The 18,555-nt window shown below is 45.2% G+C and overlaps 1 protein-coding gene across 1 annotated transcript; it reads left to right on the top strand.

Moving 5' to 3' along the window:
* Positions 1-569: 569 nt before the first annotated feature.
* LOC146195762 (testis-specific serine/threonine-protein kinase 3-like) lies at positions 570-12,511 on the top strand. Its single transcript, XM_084596272.1, has 5 exons — positions 570-688; positions 2,197-2,591; positions 6,090-6,447; positions 11,830-12,015; positions 12,073-12,511. The coding sequence occupies exons 1-5, from the start codon at positions 570-572 to the stop codon at positions 12,509-12,511; spliced, it is 1,497 nt and encodes a 498-aa protein (XP_084452398.1).
* The last annotated feature ends 6,044 nt before the right edge of the window (positions 12,512-18,555 follow it).

An 18,555-nucleotide genomic window follows, 5' to 3' on the forward strand; every position in this document is an offset into this window, starting at 1 on the left:
GCAAGCTTTTGCCGCGCGAATTTCATTTTCTGTTTGACGTCATGGTTCACGCTAACGTTATATGGTATTTGAAACTTTTTGGGACAACTATGGCATCATGACCCTGTAGATCACTCGAAATTTTTGCAAACTACAACAGCGATAACAACGGAGAGTGTAGGTTTTCTACAACACGGGACCTCTAGGTCGCCGCGTAACAACAGCTGGCGGGAAGTAAAAAGGGAGGACTGCGGCAATTATTTACGTAGGAAGTCTGGCGAACCGCAGAAAAGTGCAGGCAGGCAAGATGTGACAGATAATATTCCGGCTGCTCAAAGTCAATGTAGAGAGGATGACCGGCACTCCAAAATTGAAGAGCGACACCCACCCCCTAAATAGGTTCTTGAAGCGGGTCCAACGAATGCTTCGAGTTATGTTATGTACAATTCAGACTTATAAAAGCATCCAGATCCTCCGCAATGAGGACGCATGCCGAACACTTTGCCCAGATGAGCGATGACGAAAAGGACGAAGTTGTTATGGCGGCATCCTCGCGGATCTGATCGGAGCTGGCCCGAGACTCCGGCGGCATGGCCGCGAGGTCTCCTAGTCCGCCCGCCGTTAGAGCCACCACCTCCAAGCAGTTCCTCGCACTCGCCGGCTATATTCTGGGCCGCGAGATCGGACAGGGGACCTACTCTAAAGTCAGGTGAGACATAAGCAGGCAGCACTTGCGCATCAAAGGCAACGAGAATGTTTAGAAAAGTGATGTTGTTTCAGGAAGAAGCAGCATCTGGCAGTTAAGAGGGTTCTGTGTGTCTAGTCAGAAGTTCTGGATGGCGATGACACGGGCAATTTCACTCCGCCCGTTTTGATATCTATTGACGGTTACTCTACCTTCAGTAACGTAAATCAGCTGCACTGCACTAGTTTGAACTAAATTATGCGCTTCAGAACAGAGTGTACTCTTATAAGCACACCTGCTAAATTCCAATTGTTAGCTCTGCTTTTCTATTCCCAAACGTAAAGCATGCTACGAAAGGCTGATAAAATAATTTCGCCCAAAAATTCGTTGGGGGAATAGAGTTATGCGATGAGCCCTTTATATCTAGTGCATATTTTCTTGCACAAAGCTAAATATTGCTTTTCTCCTATCACCGCATAGATTGGGACACAAAGTATGTGCCAGGCGTTTCTATTAGCGCTTCGCCTACTAGCTTGATAACAGCATTGTTTATCGTAGTAACGAAGTTACTTTTAGGACATATATACGGTTATGTAATAATCTTTTCACAAAAGCCGGATTTCAACGTCCAAGTGTGCCAAGTAGTGGTCGCTGCCTCTTGGTACAATAATGGTCACCTCTGGCCTCAAGCAATGGTATGGAGTGTTATGAATAAATCACTTGAAGTTCATGTTTCGGAACTACATGGTCGGTCACGTTCTAGTGTCTGTCTTTGACTTGAGCAAATGAGAACTCGGAAATACCTATCGACCGGTAGGGGGGAGAAATCATTTGCTTATTCTATCGCATCCCTATCACACGCTTCAACAGGCAGCAGTTCTAAGTCATTTTGATTGAGAAGCTCACGATACCCAAGGTTTGTCAGAATGAAATGAGATTGGAACTTAATTATTTCGTTGCAGTCCATAAAGAGCAGCCCTTTATATTATTGTAAGTTGTAGAGAAAACAAATAGCGCTGGGAGATGTTAGCCTTTTTACGTTGTAAGTGTTTGCAAATTATGTTTTTCTTATGTTTCAATATTTTTCATGGTGATATTTTAAAATTTCAGGAAAACCTAATTTTTTCATGTATCAATATTATTCCTCTAGGTCTCCCATCTTCTGCAGAAACCGTTCCTTCTCGCGAATAATGAAGCTTCATGTCGGAAGATACTGTGCTTACCGTGCGAAAAAATAGTAATCTATTTCCTGCCATTTTGACTGCTCTTCGGCGACACAGATGCAAATACGATTTTGTGCAGAGGTTTCAAGTGCCCATTATGGGAATAAGTACGGTGCATTGTACTGCGGCGTGACTCATGAAGATGTACAAGTGCATGTACAAGTGTTCATAAAACAATTTAATACCTACGTGTCCTTCTCTCCGTGCCTCTCCCCGAATCCTCCTGAAACCGAAATAAATCCGAAATAATACATTTCGAACGCTTTTTCTACCCCTCACGGAACTTCGGGTCTTTTTTGCCGACTGCAGGATTGGCGTGAAAGGCGATCAGAGGTATGCGGTCAAAATCATCCCTCGGCACCTGGCCCCCCGCGAGTACGTGTACCACTTCCTGCCTCGAGAGCTGGCTATCATCCCAAAGCTGCAGCACCCGAACATCATCCGCGTCTACGACATCCTCGAAATAAAGCGCAAGGTGTTTGTCGTTATGGAGCTGGCCACGCAGGGGGACCTGCTGCTCAAGATCACCAAAGACGGCCGCTTCTCTGAGAGCAAGGCCTTCCACTACTTCGACCAGATATGCGATGCGGTAGCCTACCTGCACCGGCAGAACATCGTCCACCGAGACCTTAAGTGCGAGAACATTCTCTTGAGCGCCAAGCGCCAGGTGAAGCTGGCGGACTTCTCCTTCGCCCGGCACACCCGTGAGACACTTTCTTTTATTGAAGCGAAAGCTCCGCTACGCGAAGTAGAACCGGTATTCGTACGTACTTCAATTTGACCTTTATTTCACCTTCAAAGAGCCGGAGGGATAACTGTTGCTATGCGGTTCTGGTGTACACAAAATTGTGAGAGATACTGTACATTTCATTTCTATAAATGAAATATTCATTCATTTCATTTCAATGTGAGCGTGGGACTTGCTATGCGGTTCAGGTGTCCGAAGGAAGATATGACAGGTACTGTACCTGCTTTCCCATAGCTGCACACAATATCAGCATGTGCTAACCGCTGACCTTCAAGGAGCCAAAGGACAAAGTGAGGCTGTAAATACACTATGTCTTCCTTTCCCTGATACATTTGACCGCTCGAAGTGTAACCGTGTAGACTACCTTGGTGTTGCACCACAAGGTCATGTCCTTTACCCTTTAACCTTTAGGTAACCTTTGACCTTTCAAACGTGATGCTGAATAGAGAGTGGAAGGGTTGAAGCACGTGATTTATCACGTGGGTGACGTCCCGTCAAGTTATCGCGCGATGAAAGCAACCATGACATCAATCGACGGGTATAAGATGGAGGAGCAAACTAGCCTAGCTCATAAACAGCCGTGGTCGCCAGTGGCGATGATGTTGCGCTTAAGGGCGTCATACCGATGCCAGTTAGGTCGGGTTACGAACGAGTTCTTCCAAGCGTAAACATGTTGTGAAGCTTTCGCTGGATACCATATTTAACCATGTTAATCATCTGCTTTTATGTTTCATTTTTAGTACTGTTTGTCTGTACTTATTTCTTTTCATAGTGACAGCTTATTTGCAGTGTTCAGATTTTGCCCACAAAACACCAGCAGAATTTTATGCAGTAGTCATATTTGATCATCGTTTAAATACCTTGAAGTGCCATCAAGGGAGTGTTTTCGAGACAGAAAGCTTTTAGGCTGAATAGTTCAAAACAAAATAAATCATTTTGTAAAATGTCGATCTTAAATTGCGAAAAGATGATCGACCTACAAGGGACGCCAGCCGTAATGGAGGGATCCAGCCACATGTGGCATCATGCAGCACGCGTTTTTTTATGCCGCCTCTGTAAAACGTCCCTGCCATGTCCAGAATTGAGCCCGCCATCTTGAGATCGGCAGCCGAAGGCCGAAGCCACTAATCTATTCTGGTGGATAAAAATTATAAGTGAGTTTGTGTTGTTAATGGCCAAATTGGCGCCATCCGTAGATAACATGGGTACACTAAGAGTTCCTTTTTTTATTAGTGTAAGGGTGCGGGCCAGTTGGTGTTCCATTGTGTATTATTGCCATCGCAACTTAGCAAAACGACATTACTAAGACACATAGACACACAAGCGCTGAACTTCCAACTGATATTTTTTGGGTGGAATCTTACTTGTGTAGTGATTTCCCTGCAAAATTAAGAAAATATGTTACCTTATCACTGCGTCAAAAAGAGCAACTCTGCCTTTGTTAATCTGATCGATGGCGCACTAACACAATTTTCATGCCGACCGGCTATCTTGGCAACCTCCACAATTGCTGGCCGATCAAATCCGACTGCCTCTTGATTACCGAACAGCTGGCAATGTCCGTGGCGCACTGATACAAAACCAGTTAACCCAGTAAATACCAGTCGGAAGTTGAACGCTTGTTGTCCTCCTGTCCTAGTCATGTAGTTTTGCGGCGTTGCGCAGATATCAATACATCCCTTTGTTTTAGCACGGTGGCTTTAAAGACCCTTTTCTCCATCCGACTTAGGCGTAACCAACAAAACAAAAAAATACGGGACAGCGCTTAAGTCTTCTTTTGAGCAGAAATGAAGATAGCCACTTTGCAGGACTGTTTTCACTAACTGCATCGTCATTGCTATTCCTACAGTCATTATCATCATTATCATTATCACTACTACAAGCACCATCAACCAGAGGCATCGTTGTTCAAATAGCTACTATCATAATTATCATCATCATACTGCATCATTTTTGCCATCCTTACTATAATCCTCGCAGCCAACGAGGATAATTACGATAGATTTCTCACGAGCCCACCGTGGCGTAGTGGTTTGCACACTCGGTTGGGAATCCGGAAGGATAGCGGTTAAATTTCAGGTGAAGACGGACGTTTTTGCAGTGTAAGTTAGTGCGAACATTTCTTAGGGATATTTCTTGCGAACATATGAGCAGCCCATGAGCGTGTAAAGGATTTTGCCTTAAAAATAAGGGAAATGGCTCGGAAAGTCTGCAAGGTACATGCCCGTTCACTTACTTGCAGTCGTGTTGTATGACGCCAGGAGGCAACATGAGATGGCCGCGTTGCTAGGTGCTACCAACATGGGTTTTGCCTAAGAGGTGGAAGTGTGATATCAGAGACCCGCCTTGCAAGACCTTTGGATTTAGAATTAATCTCACTATCCGTATGCCACACAGGCGCTTTGGTACGGCTTGGCTAAAGCGGGAATAAGAACTGCCTGGTGATATTTCACATATCGTGGTATGCTAATGACGTCTTATTGCGTTGAAGGTCTCAAAATGAGTGAGGCTAAGAGAGACGTCATGGTGGAGGGCGCCTGAAGTTTTGACTGTCTGGGGTAATTTAATGGTGACTGGCATCGCACAGAAGGCGCCTTGCTTTCCGCCTTCATGAAAAAGCTGCCGCTGCAGCCTATATTCGATCCTTTGGATTGAAGCGTCGAATGGGCTAGCCACTTAGCTTAGTGACGGGGAGTACGCCATGTTTACGTGTAGTATAATATTAGTTTTACTGATAGAGCAAGAAGCAAAGAAATGAAAGGGAACGAGGATCCACCAGTTGACAAGGCAAAAGGGGGCCATTAAAGCTCTCTTGTCTCAAATGTAGGCCTTACGTTTTTGCTCAATTTATTTTAAATAATAGATTGCGAGTTGAATACGAGTACTTGTGTGCCAGCTGCAGTGCGCCTTCAAATAAGATTGCGTGAGGACGTATGGGCTGTATGTAGTGGCGTTGAAATAATTTAATAAGGAAAAAACACTCCAGCGACAAACTATATAATACACACGCAGACGTACGCACGTCTACACCCCCCCCCCCCCCTTGCGTGCAAGATGTGTGCCCTGCTTGGAATTTTCTTTCCTGTGTTTCCGTCACAGTCTTTACCTTACATAGCATATTTGTGGGGAGGCCAAAGCAATTTATCCTGTCTTTCTGTATGCATGCTACCACCCGCTTCCTCCTTCTTCCTTTAAACTAAGCAGGCGGACTTTGAAGTTAATACTCAACGAGGATAGTGAGGCTTCTAACCGTTTGTACTTGTCTTGCGCATACATGCACATTAATGCTGACCCTACAAAAAAGCTAAAGTGCGTCACCAGAGCAAAATAATTATGGGGTGTTTTGTCTTCCAAGCAACAAGTACCGCTTGGGCTAACGAGCATTAGAGCGGGTTTCGTTGTAAATGAGTGAGTCTTCAGCTTGGAAATGCGCGCATTTCTACCACCGGCGCAGACAACGCGAACAAGCGCAAGCTCCTGAGCAGGACGTTTTGCGGCAGCGCGGCCTACGCGGCGCCCGAAGTGATCCAGAACATCCCGTACCGACCCAAGCGCTATGATTCTTGGAGCCTGGGCGTCATTCTCTACATCATGGTGTGTGGCCAGCTGCCCTTCGACGACTCTAACCCGTTCCAGCAGGTGCGTGCGCAGATGAGTCGTCAGATAAGCTTCCCACCTTCGTACGGCCTGACAAAGATGTGCCGCAACCTCATCAGGCACCTGCTTGAGCCCTACGTGCTCTACCGCTGCTCCGTACCACGCGCCATGAAGCACCCCTGGATGCGCAAGGAACGCATCAAGCGGAAGCTCAAGTGAGTTTGGTAGTTACGTTCTCGGCTCACTTTGCAAAACTTTGATATGTTTTAAGGCGAAAACCTTTCTACGCTCATGGTGAATATCTCGCGTCGGCGAGATGTGTATGCGAGATTCCGCGAGATGTGTCAGCGATAAGTTGCAACAGGTTTTAACATCAACATAGTTTCCCGTGAAGGAAGTCGCATAGGTGTTGACGACGAAGCCAAAGAAAACAAAATAATGAAGTTATAACGAGTACACAAACACAAAAGATAGAGGAAGAAGAGAAGTAGGCAGAAAAGCAAGAGGAGAAGAAGGCAGAAAGGCTTTCGCCTTTAAGCTCTGGCCGATCCTCCTTCGTTGGTATGGGCCATTTAATAAGATAGAAGAAGAATAACAAGTTAACCGAAGTTATGTGCAATATTGTACCTTTTTTCCTGTCCATGAGACGAGCTATTAATACCATGCAGCAGCAGCGAACATGTTTCGACTTCGTTCAATCACAAAAGGCGACGTCTAAACGCACGAGAGTGAAAGTGGGTACAAGGAGGGAGGCAAGAGCAACTAAATAAATTAATGAACTACTCTTTGAACGGGCATCCTAATTGTACAACGCGTTTCTTCAACTTTCGTCAGTAACACAATCCGCGTTTTTCACAAGGCAGCTCTGCTTACGCGCGCCTCTCGCCTGGTTGAAAACAAGCCACCAACCCCAGCTGCGCATGCGCAGTTCTCGGCCTCCGCGATCGGCGCAGCCGGAGCTGATCTCAGAGGCCATGTGTATTAATATTCGTGACAGGCGTATGCGATAGAGGGCGGTAGCTGTCATGAACACACACCGCGTCATTTCGATGGCGGCTGCATCTCCCAAGGATGTTTTCAACCAGTAGCAGAAGAATTTTCAACCACTCCCAGAGGGCGCCACATTTTGTAAAAAAGGCGGATTGGGGCCAATGGCTATACTCGGTAAAATATATATCACTTACACATTTGTTTCGCCCATAGCTTGTTAAGTGCACTCATGAATAATAATAATAATAATAATAATAATATTAATAAGTGCTTACCTCACTTGCCAAAACGCAAATGACTGCTATAAATGTGAGGCCCATCGCTTGGTATAGGCTAGGAGGCCTGCGGGTCATTGGGGAACATTACAAGTACGTGGTGGCTCATTGGTACATTAATCACATCCCTTTCAGCACGCGCAGAAGATTATAATGTCTATTTTGGTCTAAAAAGCGCTCTGTCGTATTCAGGAGAACGGACTGCAACACGTGGCACTGCTGCGGATTGCTGCTGCGACACATCTAAGTGTTCGCCCGCCCTATTTTACTAACATGTTAAATTCCTTCTGGCGCTCACTATGCTTCCGAGCCGGTTCTCTCGTCCTCGCATACTCTCTCGTATGCATTTCATATACATTCGGACACACCCATTCGGAGTTATAATAACTGTCAGCTAAACACACTGCATATTCTCGCAAATGACCATCGCAAAAGAGTATTACATGGGATTAGCGGATAATGACGTCAGACGTCATTATCCGCATTAAGACGCCCGGCGCTTGCTGTCTATTTGAATCGCTTTATTCACGGAAGAGAAAACTACCACAGGAAGGCCGGGACGTCTCTTACTGAAACCTTACTGAAACAGGATATGATCACGATGGCGCGTTATCCATGATAGATTTTGTTTTTTCATACTCTATTACCACCGATGCGAAAGGTTCGGTGGGGAGGTCCGAGAAACATGAAACAGGCCGGCCAGCGAAGCGTTGATGCCATCGCTCTACGACAACATTTTCTCCTGAACCCCGTAAACCGATGGCCTTCACAACAGCAAAACACGGCTTCTTGGACACTGTACCTATAAGGCTTCGAACCATAGATATATGGTTTTGATCTTGAATGGTTTGCTTCTTCCAACAGGCCTCATGCCATTGTGCTCGACATCATTTTGCTGACAAGTTTTTTTTTTTTCTAGATGGTGCTACGAATTGCTTACTCGTCAATTAAATTAAATTGGTTCACAGGAAGAGAAAGGCGCAGTATTTGTCACTCTTGCTGATTGATTAATTTATAGGAAAGGAAAGGCGCGGTGTCTCACTTGTTTTCTGTGGACACCTCAACCGCGCCGTAAGGGAAGGGAGGAAGGTGGGAGTGATGGTGAAAAGAGAGAAAGAGGAGTCGTAGTGGAGGGCTACGGAGTAATTTCGACCACCTGGGGATCTTTAACGTGCGCTGACATCGCACAGCACACGGGCGCCACTTCGTTTCGCCTCCATCGAAACGCAGTCGCCGTGGTCGGGATCGAGACCACGGCGACTGCGTTTCAATGGAGGCAAAATGAAGTTACGTCCGTGTGCTGTGCGATATCAGCGCAAGTTAAAGATCCTCGGGTGGTCGAAACTACTCCGAGGCCCTCCACTACGACTCCCCTTTGTACGTTTCCGCCAACGCGAGGAGTTATGAAGCCTGTAAAGAGTTCTAAGAGAAAAAGGCAGGCTTGTTTGCCGGCGAGGATAAGAGCAGTTCGCTGGGTTTTGATTTCTCAACATTTATTACCTTTTTATGTTTGGGGGGGGGGGGGGGAGAGGGGGGAGGCGGCACCTGAAATTTGAAGGAGAAGCAATTCTAACGAGTTATACGTTAATAATACACATGATATTACAGCATTAGCAGTATGCTACGTCACAGTGGGTACCCCTTGATACCGGCCTTACAGCTGCGTATTTAGTTCCGAACGGAAGCACGCGCTTTCTTGTATGCTTATAAGATACAGAGATTGCATTTATCAGCCATGCGCTTGAAATAAATCTGAAGATTCTACTAGAACTACAGCTGTTTCTTCTGAAGGAGCGTTGAAAAAAGTGAGGTCTGCGGAAAACAGGTCATCCAGAGAGTAGCTCTCCAGGCAGCAGCCTGCCACGCCGTTGTACTAACTCGTTAGCTTAGGAACTAGGAGGCTGCTCTTACTGAAGATGGCGGTTTAGACGAGCCAGATTAGCCACACTTCGGTGCTAATGAGGTGCTTTCAATACGAATATTGCAAGCAGGTATGAAAAGCCGATGGGGCCTTCACACATGTCAGAATTATCAAATGTATGGCTTGTGAGCGGGAATAGTGTGCATTTTGATATGCATACCGGAATAAGAAAGCTAAGGAAACTGGCTGCCGTTTCTTCCTATCAAGGAGGCTTTGTAGATTTATAAGGATAGAAATTGGCGCATTCAGGATTCAGGTATCCATTCGCCGCAGTGAATAATTGCTGTTTCACTGCCGGCTTCCAATAAAAGATGAGACCTGAACGTTCAAAATATCTCTGATTGTACTTTTTTTTTCTTGTAGCACTTCTATGATGCGATTCAAAACGTTTTAATACGTGATTTATCTACCTAAGACGCACGAATGAAGCTATATGTGTACATCGTTTTCCCCACGATGAAAAATAGCGGAAAAAGCACACGAAGGACGGAGGGACGACACACTCAAGCACTACTTTTTCTAAGCGCAGCACCGTTTTTTCACATTCCTCCCAGTCCTGTAGTCTGCTGGTTTAAGCCATATATAGCAGATTGCAAACGGAATGCAAAGTTTTATGCCTGATTTTATCGGGACTTGCAGTTCACCATTGCATTTGTTATTTATTTGCGATCATTTTCTGCTTTCCACAAAAGTAAATTCCTGCATTTGCTCTGTGTTTTAGAATACATTCAACAAGCATATTAAATAAATCCCCTTTGCTTCAGAGGTTTCATATGTGCATAAAAAGGAGGATTGAAATAACCCACTGGCCACATGAAGGTGGCCGCCCGTGTGATTTATAACGCCCTGTGCTACAATGGGTAGAATGTCACTTTGCTCATATACTACCAAGCAGAGGTAGACGCTTTAAAGATACTGAATATAGTTCATATAACAATAAATAACACTTGAAGTTCATCCTGTGGACTTTCTATGGTGTCGCCATTGATGAATTTCATTTCAACATTGGAAAATACAACCGCTATTTTAGAAAAAGGCTTTATTCCGAAAACAAAAAACTGTTAAACTCGCACTGAGCGTAATTGATGTTGCTTAAAGCTGTAAATCTTGCTCTCTATCTGATAGCGTCCTCTCCTGTAGTCTTAGCAGTTAACAAGTCGCGTGATTGATTTTGAAGGCGACCGAAATAAAGTTCATCGAGCATGCGAGAGAGTGTAACGGCAAGAGGTCACTGTGTGTAACTGTTGCACAGTATACTCGCCGTGGTGGTTCAGCGCTGGAGGTTCGGCTCCGGGTTCTGATATTACGGATCTGAGATCGACCCCAACTTTCCTATTTCGGTGAGGAGAAACGCAAATAAAATGTCTACCTGTGTCCTTTACAATTACGCATGAGAAATGACCGCTGATTATAAATTGATTCGTAGTCATCCACAACGGCTTCGCTCTTAGCTCATATGTCGAGTTCAGACGTTAAAACTTGAATTTACGAATTCCTATTGCTATTCATAACTTAGCTGCAAGCGTGGGCCTATGAGTGCCATCCTACCTATGCTTAGACTAGTAATTAGGTCCTTCAAATATTTCATGTCATGCTTCTCGGCACGATACACAATATGTTCAGTGTTCTGTGATTTACATAAAAATCACCGTACTTTTCAAAAATTGGATATGGCAGGCTAGTAAAAGTTTGTAAACATGGCGAAAATATTATGTAATCTTTTCTTCTGCCTGGCTGACATCACTGCGGACAAACAAATTGAGCTGTCCTAAAATTTTTCGATGCTCTGAGCACATAAGTTAGTAAAGCTATGTAGCGACTGCCTTGAAATTCTCGAGGAAATAAGAAACAGCAGCAGTGGCACTCATTTCATGCACTCGTCGGTATGAAGATTTTACACAGCTACTGAATTGAAGAAAACATATGCAGATATTTTTTTACGGTTGAAGGTATGCCTTAGATATTCTAAGCTTCTTTACGTCCAAACATTGCCCTGCGGTGCAATTCTGATGACAAGAGTGAGGCAGCGGTGCTACTCCGCGCACCAATGATGAAAAAATTATTCTAAGGAGTAAAAAGCTGAACAAACGAGCAATTACACCGCTTAAAGAGGGCGCGCATTCGGGATCGTTACAGGAAAGGGTAGCCCTCTGTTATTATCATGATTTGAACAACGCTGACTAGTACAAACGCCCACAAGAAAAAACACAGCGGTGTGTTCCTCTGGTGAATCTTTTTCTTATGCACGCGCCATAGTTCTCGGCGCTGACAGCATGATGCTTAATCAACCAGTTCAACAAATGGTAATGCCTCGGTTATTTTTCCGCCTTAGCCACTTTTATTTAAATCCCCTCCAACGCTCCTTGTGAGGAGGCTCCAATATAGGCTTTGTTGAAATATTCACTCTGCAGGCATATGAAGGACAGCCGACTGAGCGAGCTCGAGGCCAAGAGCAGCGCCGGTGATGTCACCCCCCGGGGGGCACAGTCAGACGTAAGCGTCCCCCAGGGCGCCAGGGGAAGTCCTGTCCCGAGCCCGGCCGGCCTTCGCTCTATGTCGGCCTCCGCGATGCAGCCTTACGGTGCCAGGGACGGCGGATTAGCTGGTTTCGGAGGCAGCGGAAGGCGCAGCCCCAACGGCAAAGCCCGCTTCACGGCGGAATCGCCAACGTATTACAGCAAGACGACGCTGGCCAGCCAGACGGACGAGGGCCCTATCGGGTGGCAGCAACAGGGCTCACCGTACAGTCCCAACCCTATCTTCCAACAGCCCATGCGCCATGGCCACGGGGCAGTCAACACGCGCGTGCATCCGTACACGACAGGTGGCTACCAGGCCGGTGGCTACGGTTACGGCATGTACGGCTCTCCAGGGGCGATGGGGAACATGGGCATGATGGGAGCAGCACCGGGATACATGCCGGCCATGGGGAGCATGCCCCCTTCTGGTGGAATGTTTCCTATGCAAGGAGGGACGCCCATGATGGGAATGCCACCGCGAAGACGAAGGTCAAAAGGCAACTTGAACGTGAATGTGGTGACACCACACGGCGAAATCTCGGTATCGAGCAGCTCGTCTGGATCGTATATGTAATCAAGAGAACATCAGTGGCACCTTGCTGCCAATCTGGAAAGAATTTAATGTTGCTAAAGCTATGTTAGCTGAAGGACAATTTTGTTAACAGTACCTGGACCAGTGTGAAGTGTGTTAGACATCACAAAGTGCCAGAGATACACACTGTGCAGTGAAGGCGCGCAATAAGAAATTTGCAAGGAGTTTGACTGGCTAGACGGCGGACAAAAATTCTCCTAATGCAATCCGAGGTATTAGTCCCACTGTGATAATTTTGATGAGTAACAGTTTCTTAATGGCATGTCTTGAAACCATGTATTCGATATAATTTCTGTGCTCGTACTAACGCCGCATAGAATGTATTTATGAAATTAAAGTCTTGTCAACAAGTTTCATAAGCAGTTGCTGTGATTTCTTTGTCTGACGTCGTTGGCATTGCCCAAATCACGGTGATCACATTTAGAAGCGAAACGCAATGTCACATTTTATTGATAAAAGGCGATGACGTCGTGCTGATACCAACATTAGATGATTTTAACACATATTTAATGACATGAGGGGAATATATAGCGCTTCCATAATAAAATTTGTCTGCACCCTACCTACTATAACCTGGACCACTGCTACGTTTACTGTTACTTCCTCTCTCTCAACAGGATGCCCTCACAAATTGGTCTTGCCCTCTGGCAAATTGCCCGCACAAATTGGTCCTCTGTCAGTGAGTTAAAAGGTGATTGCGTCTCAAACGTGTTTCTCAGCGCAACCTAAAGCTAAAAAAAAAAACCTCACGGAAGGAGAGAAAAATCCTTGAAGCATTAAGACCAAGAAGGCGAATGCCTTTGAGGCTGGGTTTACTGTAGTGTTTATGTGACAGAATCCCGCCGATCCCACAGTGCAGGACAATGGGTTCTGCCAGCGTGTTCTGACAGCGGGCTCGAGGTAACTAGCTCTACTAGGCGGCGTTGTTTTGCACTCGTTGCACCTTTTGGTCTTCATAGTGGGCCGCAGATGGCGATCGCCGCGCTCCTTCCTGGAGACATGGGTGGAGTAAAGGTGTCGTCGTTGCATGGGACGGCCCGAACACTAGACAACAAAAACGGACATGTTTCCTACGCACCGGACGTGATGTAGAATTCAAGAGGGACACCGAAACACTTATACTCCGTTTCATACATCAAGTGCAACACTACCAAAGCTACAGCACTTGTTTGTGCTCTCCGCATCCGCGATAACAAATAGTGCCTGCTCTTGACGAGAGAAAAGTAGTTGCTTTGTCTGCAAGCTTAATACATTTTACATTTGCCATCAACTTCATAAAAAGCACCTTTTTTAGGGAGAAAAGGTCGGATTCGGATAATTTGTATGTTTTTTTTTTTTATGTCGTTTTTGTTCGTGCCGCGTTTTGCTACCCCGCAACCTTGCCAGCTGTGCCACCAGATGGCGCTGGCTGTGCCCTCCGCGCTGGGCATCCCTTTTTGAGAAAATGGTTCTTTGGTGCGCATTTTTTCTATAAGATCCGCTCTGTGAAGATGTCTAAGCATGCGAAGCATGTTACTGCAAACGTGTATGCTCGGAATAGAGCCCGTTTCGGCAGGAACCACTCGCCTACAGAACGAGCTCGTAGTGATACGCCTCTTGTTTTTTTTTTCTTGCGGACTACTTGCGTAGCTTTCGCTGCGTTGCACCTGATGTATGAAACGGAGTATAAGTACGGTTGTTGTCCAAGATACTTTGCCGGAGGCACTCGGAGTCCAAGGCCATTTAGCATGCCAACGTCTCAAGCATTTACCTCAACTGGCCGCTCGCGGAGCGCTGTAACTTCGCGGAGAACTGTAACTTTTCTAACAATGTCCAATATTCTTTCATAACCGGAGCATACAACAGAAGGATTTGGTGGATTGAACGTCCCAATATTCGGACGTGCCACAGTTCCCAATCGTTTCTTAGTCGTCAAACTGTTGTACGTAATGCAAGTGCTACACTGTTCTCGCCTAAATGTGGAAACGTTGCATAGAGTATTTGCAAGGTGTATGGGGTTCCTCTTTGGAAAGGACAAGTCCAATCAATCTGTTTCGGAGCGGCATATTGCCATTCCTCGCGACCTGCAGCAAGGGAAGTGCTGGGTGCGTTCATAAAAAATAAAACAAAAAAGCAAGTCAGTAGAGTCATATGTTTTGTTGAGTATACAATGCAGTACAAAAACTAGCATGCATAACAACAATAGCATGCATAACAATTTCTTTACCAATATTTACGCTATTTGCCGCTAGGTGCAGCTGCTGAGAGGATTGTGCGAAATAAGCATGATGCTACTGCTACCACCCCGTTTCAAAGGGGACGCTCCTATATTCCATCCATCCATGCATGCCTTCGATGTTAGCGCCCCCGTTTTGGATGGTGCCATCCTTTGACCGGCCCCACGCCGCCTCTTTCACGCTGCGACGCCATGTTGAATCACTTTGGGCGCTCGGAGTGCTCGCAGTTGTGTGGTTCAAGCAGCTAAGCTTGCGTTGTTTGAGGCTCTGGAAGACTCGCTGGTGATTGTACTCGTAGGAGAGTGTTAGATCGCGTGACTTACGAGCTTGTCAGGTCTACCGAGTGAGCATTACGAGCGCTAGTGTGTGCTGATGTGCGCTGGGTGAACCAGTAAATGACTAGGTTGTTTTTATTTCCCCTGGTGCTCAAAGGGAAGATAGAAGTGGGACCGACGGAAAGCAATAGAGAACTTATATACCGGCGAGGTAAGTTGGCAGACAGTTTTGACCTATATTTCGTTCTGAACGTTGTTTTTCTTCGCGCGTATTGTCTTACGTGATGTACAGTCGAGTGAAGAGGCTTTTTGGTAGCGATGTCTCACGTATTTCAAGTTAAGGCTCCAAGCTAAAATCATTAGATTCATATATATTGCGCTGTCGTAATCGCAAATGATGCAGCCAATGTTATGTTTGCTGCTACATGTTCGTCACTCGATAAATGCGACGTTCATTCCCGATCGTGCTTCCGATTATGTTGCGGAGCTAAATACCTAAGCATGGTGTGCCACACGTAAACACGCCGTCAACACGCGCATTATGTTACTCAAATTTCTTCTAAGTTTTCTGGATCGTTATTTGTCGTAGTCTTCGCATTGCTTATAAACATGTTATGCTCGGTAACGTGCACCAACATTTTTATGAAAACGTTCTTTTCAGCAATTTGGATAACTTTTTTCAAACTATTTATTTGTATCACTATAAAATAGCTCCAGTAATCACTTTTGGCGTTTTAACTTTTCTTGGCACCACTCTGATGAGGACGGGCTCGAGAGAAATCGACAGGGTGGACGCGGCCTGCTATAGTTCAGAATTTTGAGCGTGCTCTTTGACTTTAGATGTATTACTTGTACTGGAGTGTATTATTTCCTCTATTTCCAGTGATTCGAAAGAATAAGACGTTTTTTTTTTATTATTCATTCAGCACAACAGAAGCCGCGCAAACTCTCTGCGAGACGGCCTGCCAAATGCCCACCTGATGGAGAGGAAGAAAGCAATTTCTCCTCAGCTGTTGCTGCAGAAGCTGGCTAAGGGAGCCTGATGATTCTGATGACAATTATGACGGCTAGGTTGTGGCTAAAGTCAACTTGCTTTAGAGTGCTTTGTTTTAACTGTTATACCACACTATACACAGCAGATTTACCAGTTTTCTTACTCGCTATTTCGTGGTTGACATCTTTTTTTGTTTATTGCAAATGCTACTTCACAATGCACACACCAAAATGTTCGTTTTATGTTTGTCGCATGATTCGTAATTTGCATCTCTTTTCACGCGTTGCTTTCATATCTTATCTGTAAGGGTTGCAAACGACTGTAAAAACGCGATATTTATGTTCTTCTGCCTCGGTAATATATATTACAGTTGACTTTTTTTTTCATGTTCGACTGCAGGGAACTATAAAGAAAATAATAATTTGCATTCTGCGTTAAAAAATATCCAGTGAAAACAACGCATTCATAATAGAAGTACAGAGGTGGCGCTAGAAACACAAAATAAAATCTCAAGAAAAAATTCAGTGGGGTTTGCAGCGTCGTCCGGTGTAATCCGTTTCGTTTTGAACACGTCTTTTTGACTGGCTTTTTTTTTCACGTACTTTGCATCAACTGCAACAAGCTACGCTTTTTCAAATTCGCATCGTCTTCGGTTTGCTGTTTTTACTGTCTGCGAGAGTGAGGTTGATAAGCTTCGTTACATACTTGTCTGCAGCCGCAAGAAAGCTGAACCTTTAGGTGTCCAGCATTTATTTTTACAACTGCCTTACTGTTTAGCACCCAATTCAGTTGGCTGAAAATATAATGCAGGCATAGTCGTAATAGTATCATAGTATCTGAAGGCATAGTATACTGAAGTTCATGCATCATTAGTATATACCAGCATCTGCATGTAAACATGTAGTTGCTCCTTGTAAGCAATATACGGCCAAACAACTCTCATTTTTACTTCTAAAGATTAGAAAACAGACCCATATCAGGTCCTGCGACACAAAAAAGAGAACAAGCCCACGCGACGAAAGCGAATCCAACCGCAGAGCGCGAACGGCTAGTGCGCAGTCGGCAACAAAACGACGGATTAAAAAAAAAAGACAAAGTGTCATGTGAAAAACAATACGACAATTTCTGCCACCAGCACAGGGCAGCAGAACAAGCCGGCGAAAGGATCTGTTAAATGCTAAAGCGTTTTCCAATCCCACAGCTGCTCACGTTTGGCCACTTGAGGCCGCAAAATTAAATCGTGTAATTGCTTGTTCAGCAACTGGCTGTCAAAATTACTATTAGGTGTTAAATTACTCGCAATGCAATGCTGATGAAAAAAGGCAATTCAAGTCAGAACACTTGAGGTACCGAAATAATAACGGCGCCATTACGACTGCTATCGCAGTGCATCCCGTGCGCTTTAATATGTCGGTGTCGACGAGGTTGTCTCCACCCTGAACGGCCGCGCTGCATCGAGGCACCCTAGACGGTACCATTGAGAGAACGCAATCATGGCTCGGCCATGGCAAGTGGTATCGGTATGTGACACCAACATGGAGGAAGCTTTTTCTTCCTCTATGGACACGAACCAAGCTGACACAGGCACGACCTCATCGCACGAACGCCATGGCTACATCAACCTGCAGCCTTAGCCTTTAGACATCACAAAACGCAAAATGACTGGAAATTACATTGCGAGTACACCAAAACCCTGGCTTGTGTTCTCGTTTCATAACCGTGCCATTTACTCGCTAGAATTAAGAGTCTATGCTGAAATCCTTCAAGTGGTCAATGCCATTATTTTCTAATTTGCTGCTACGGCTTTAGAATTAGCCTAAATGTGCACATGTACGCGACGGCAACGATACACCCTGCATGACAACACTTTTACCTCATTATAAACAAGGATAATCTACCCATAATCTCGAAACGTTTGTCTGAATGTAATACACAACTTATTTGGCAGAAAACGCTGCTATTCATTGTTCGCAACAGGAAAAAATAGCCGTAAATTTTTGTCGCATACAAGCCGGAAGTGTCTGTCACTGCTGCCGGTAAAATTTTCGCTATTTCCGCATTTAAAAATGTGGTAGAGTTCTAAACTCAGCTGACTGGAAGTTATGAATAAACCACTTGCTCCGTGGTAGGAGTTTATTGTTTAAACAGTTCCTTTATTTGATAGATGAGAATTGCGGACGACTTCACACATTCTACCGTAAAATTAACTGTGAGTACCCCAGCCCCTTCGTGGCGGTGCAGTGGTTAGGGTACCCAACTACTGAGCCCAAGGATGCGGGATCGATTCCCGGCCGCGGCGGGCGCTTTACGATGGAAGTGAAAAGCAAGGTGCCCGTGTGCTGTGCGATGTCAGTGCACGTTAAAGAACACCAAGTGGTCGAAATATCTGGAGATCTCCGCCATTACGTCTCTCATAGCCTGAGTCGCTTTGGGACGTTAAACCAAACCACAATGTGGGGACCCTAGTAAGCTTTGTATGGCAGTAAGCTTGGTGCGACTGAATTTTTACTTAAAATGACGCGCGAATTCCAACAACATATA

The sequence above is a fragment of the Amblyomma maculatum genome, chromosome 3, assembly GCF_055883805.1.
Source record: "Amblyomma maculatum isolate TAMU_Amacu chromosome 3, ASM5588380v1, whole genome shotgun sequence".
In the NCBI taxonomy this organism is placed as follows: Eukaryota; Metazoa; Arthropoda; class Arachnida; order Ixodida; family Ixodidae; genus Amblyomma; species Amblyomma maculatum.

Bases quoted from the DNA above. Each gene is read 5' to 3' on its own strand.
- LOC146195762 (XM_084596272.1), top strand. From the start codon at position 570: ATGGCCGCGAGGTCTCCTAGTCCGCCCGCCGTTAGAGCCACCACCTCC. The intron at 2,592-6,089 runs GTGAGACACTTT...CCACCGGCGCAG, and splicing joins CTCCTTCGCCCGGCACACCC to ACAACGCGAACAAGCGCAAG. The intron at 12,016-12,072 runs ATTAGCTGGTTT...AGCCCGCTTCAC, and splicing joins TACGGTGCCAGGGACGGCGG to GGCGGAATCGCCAACGTATT.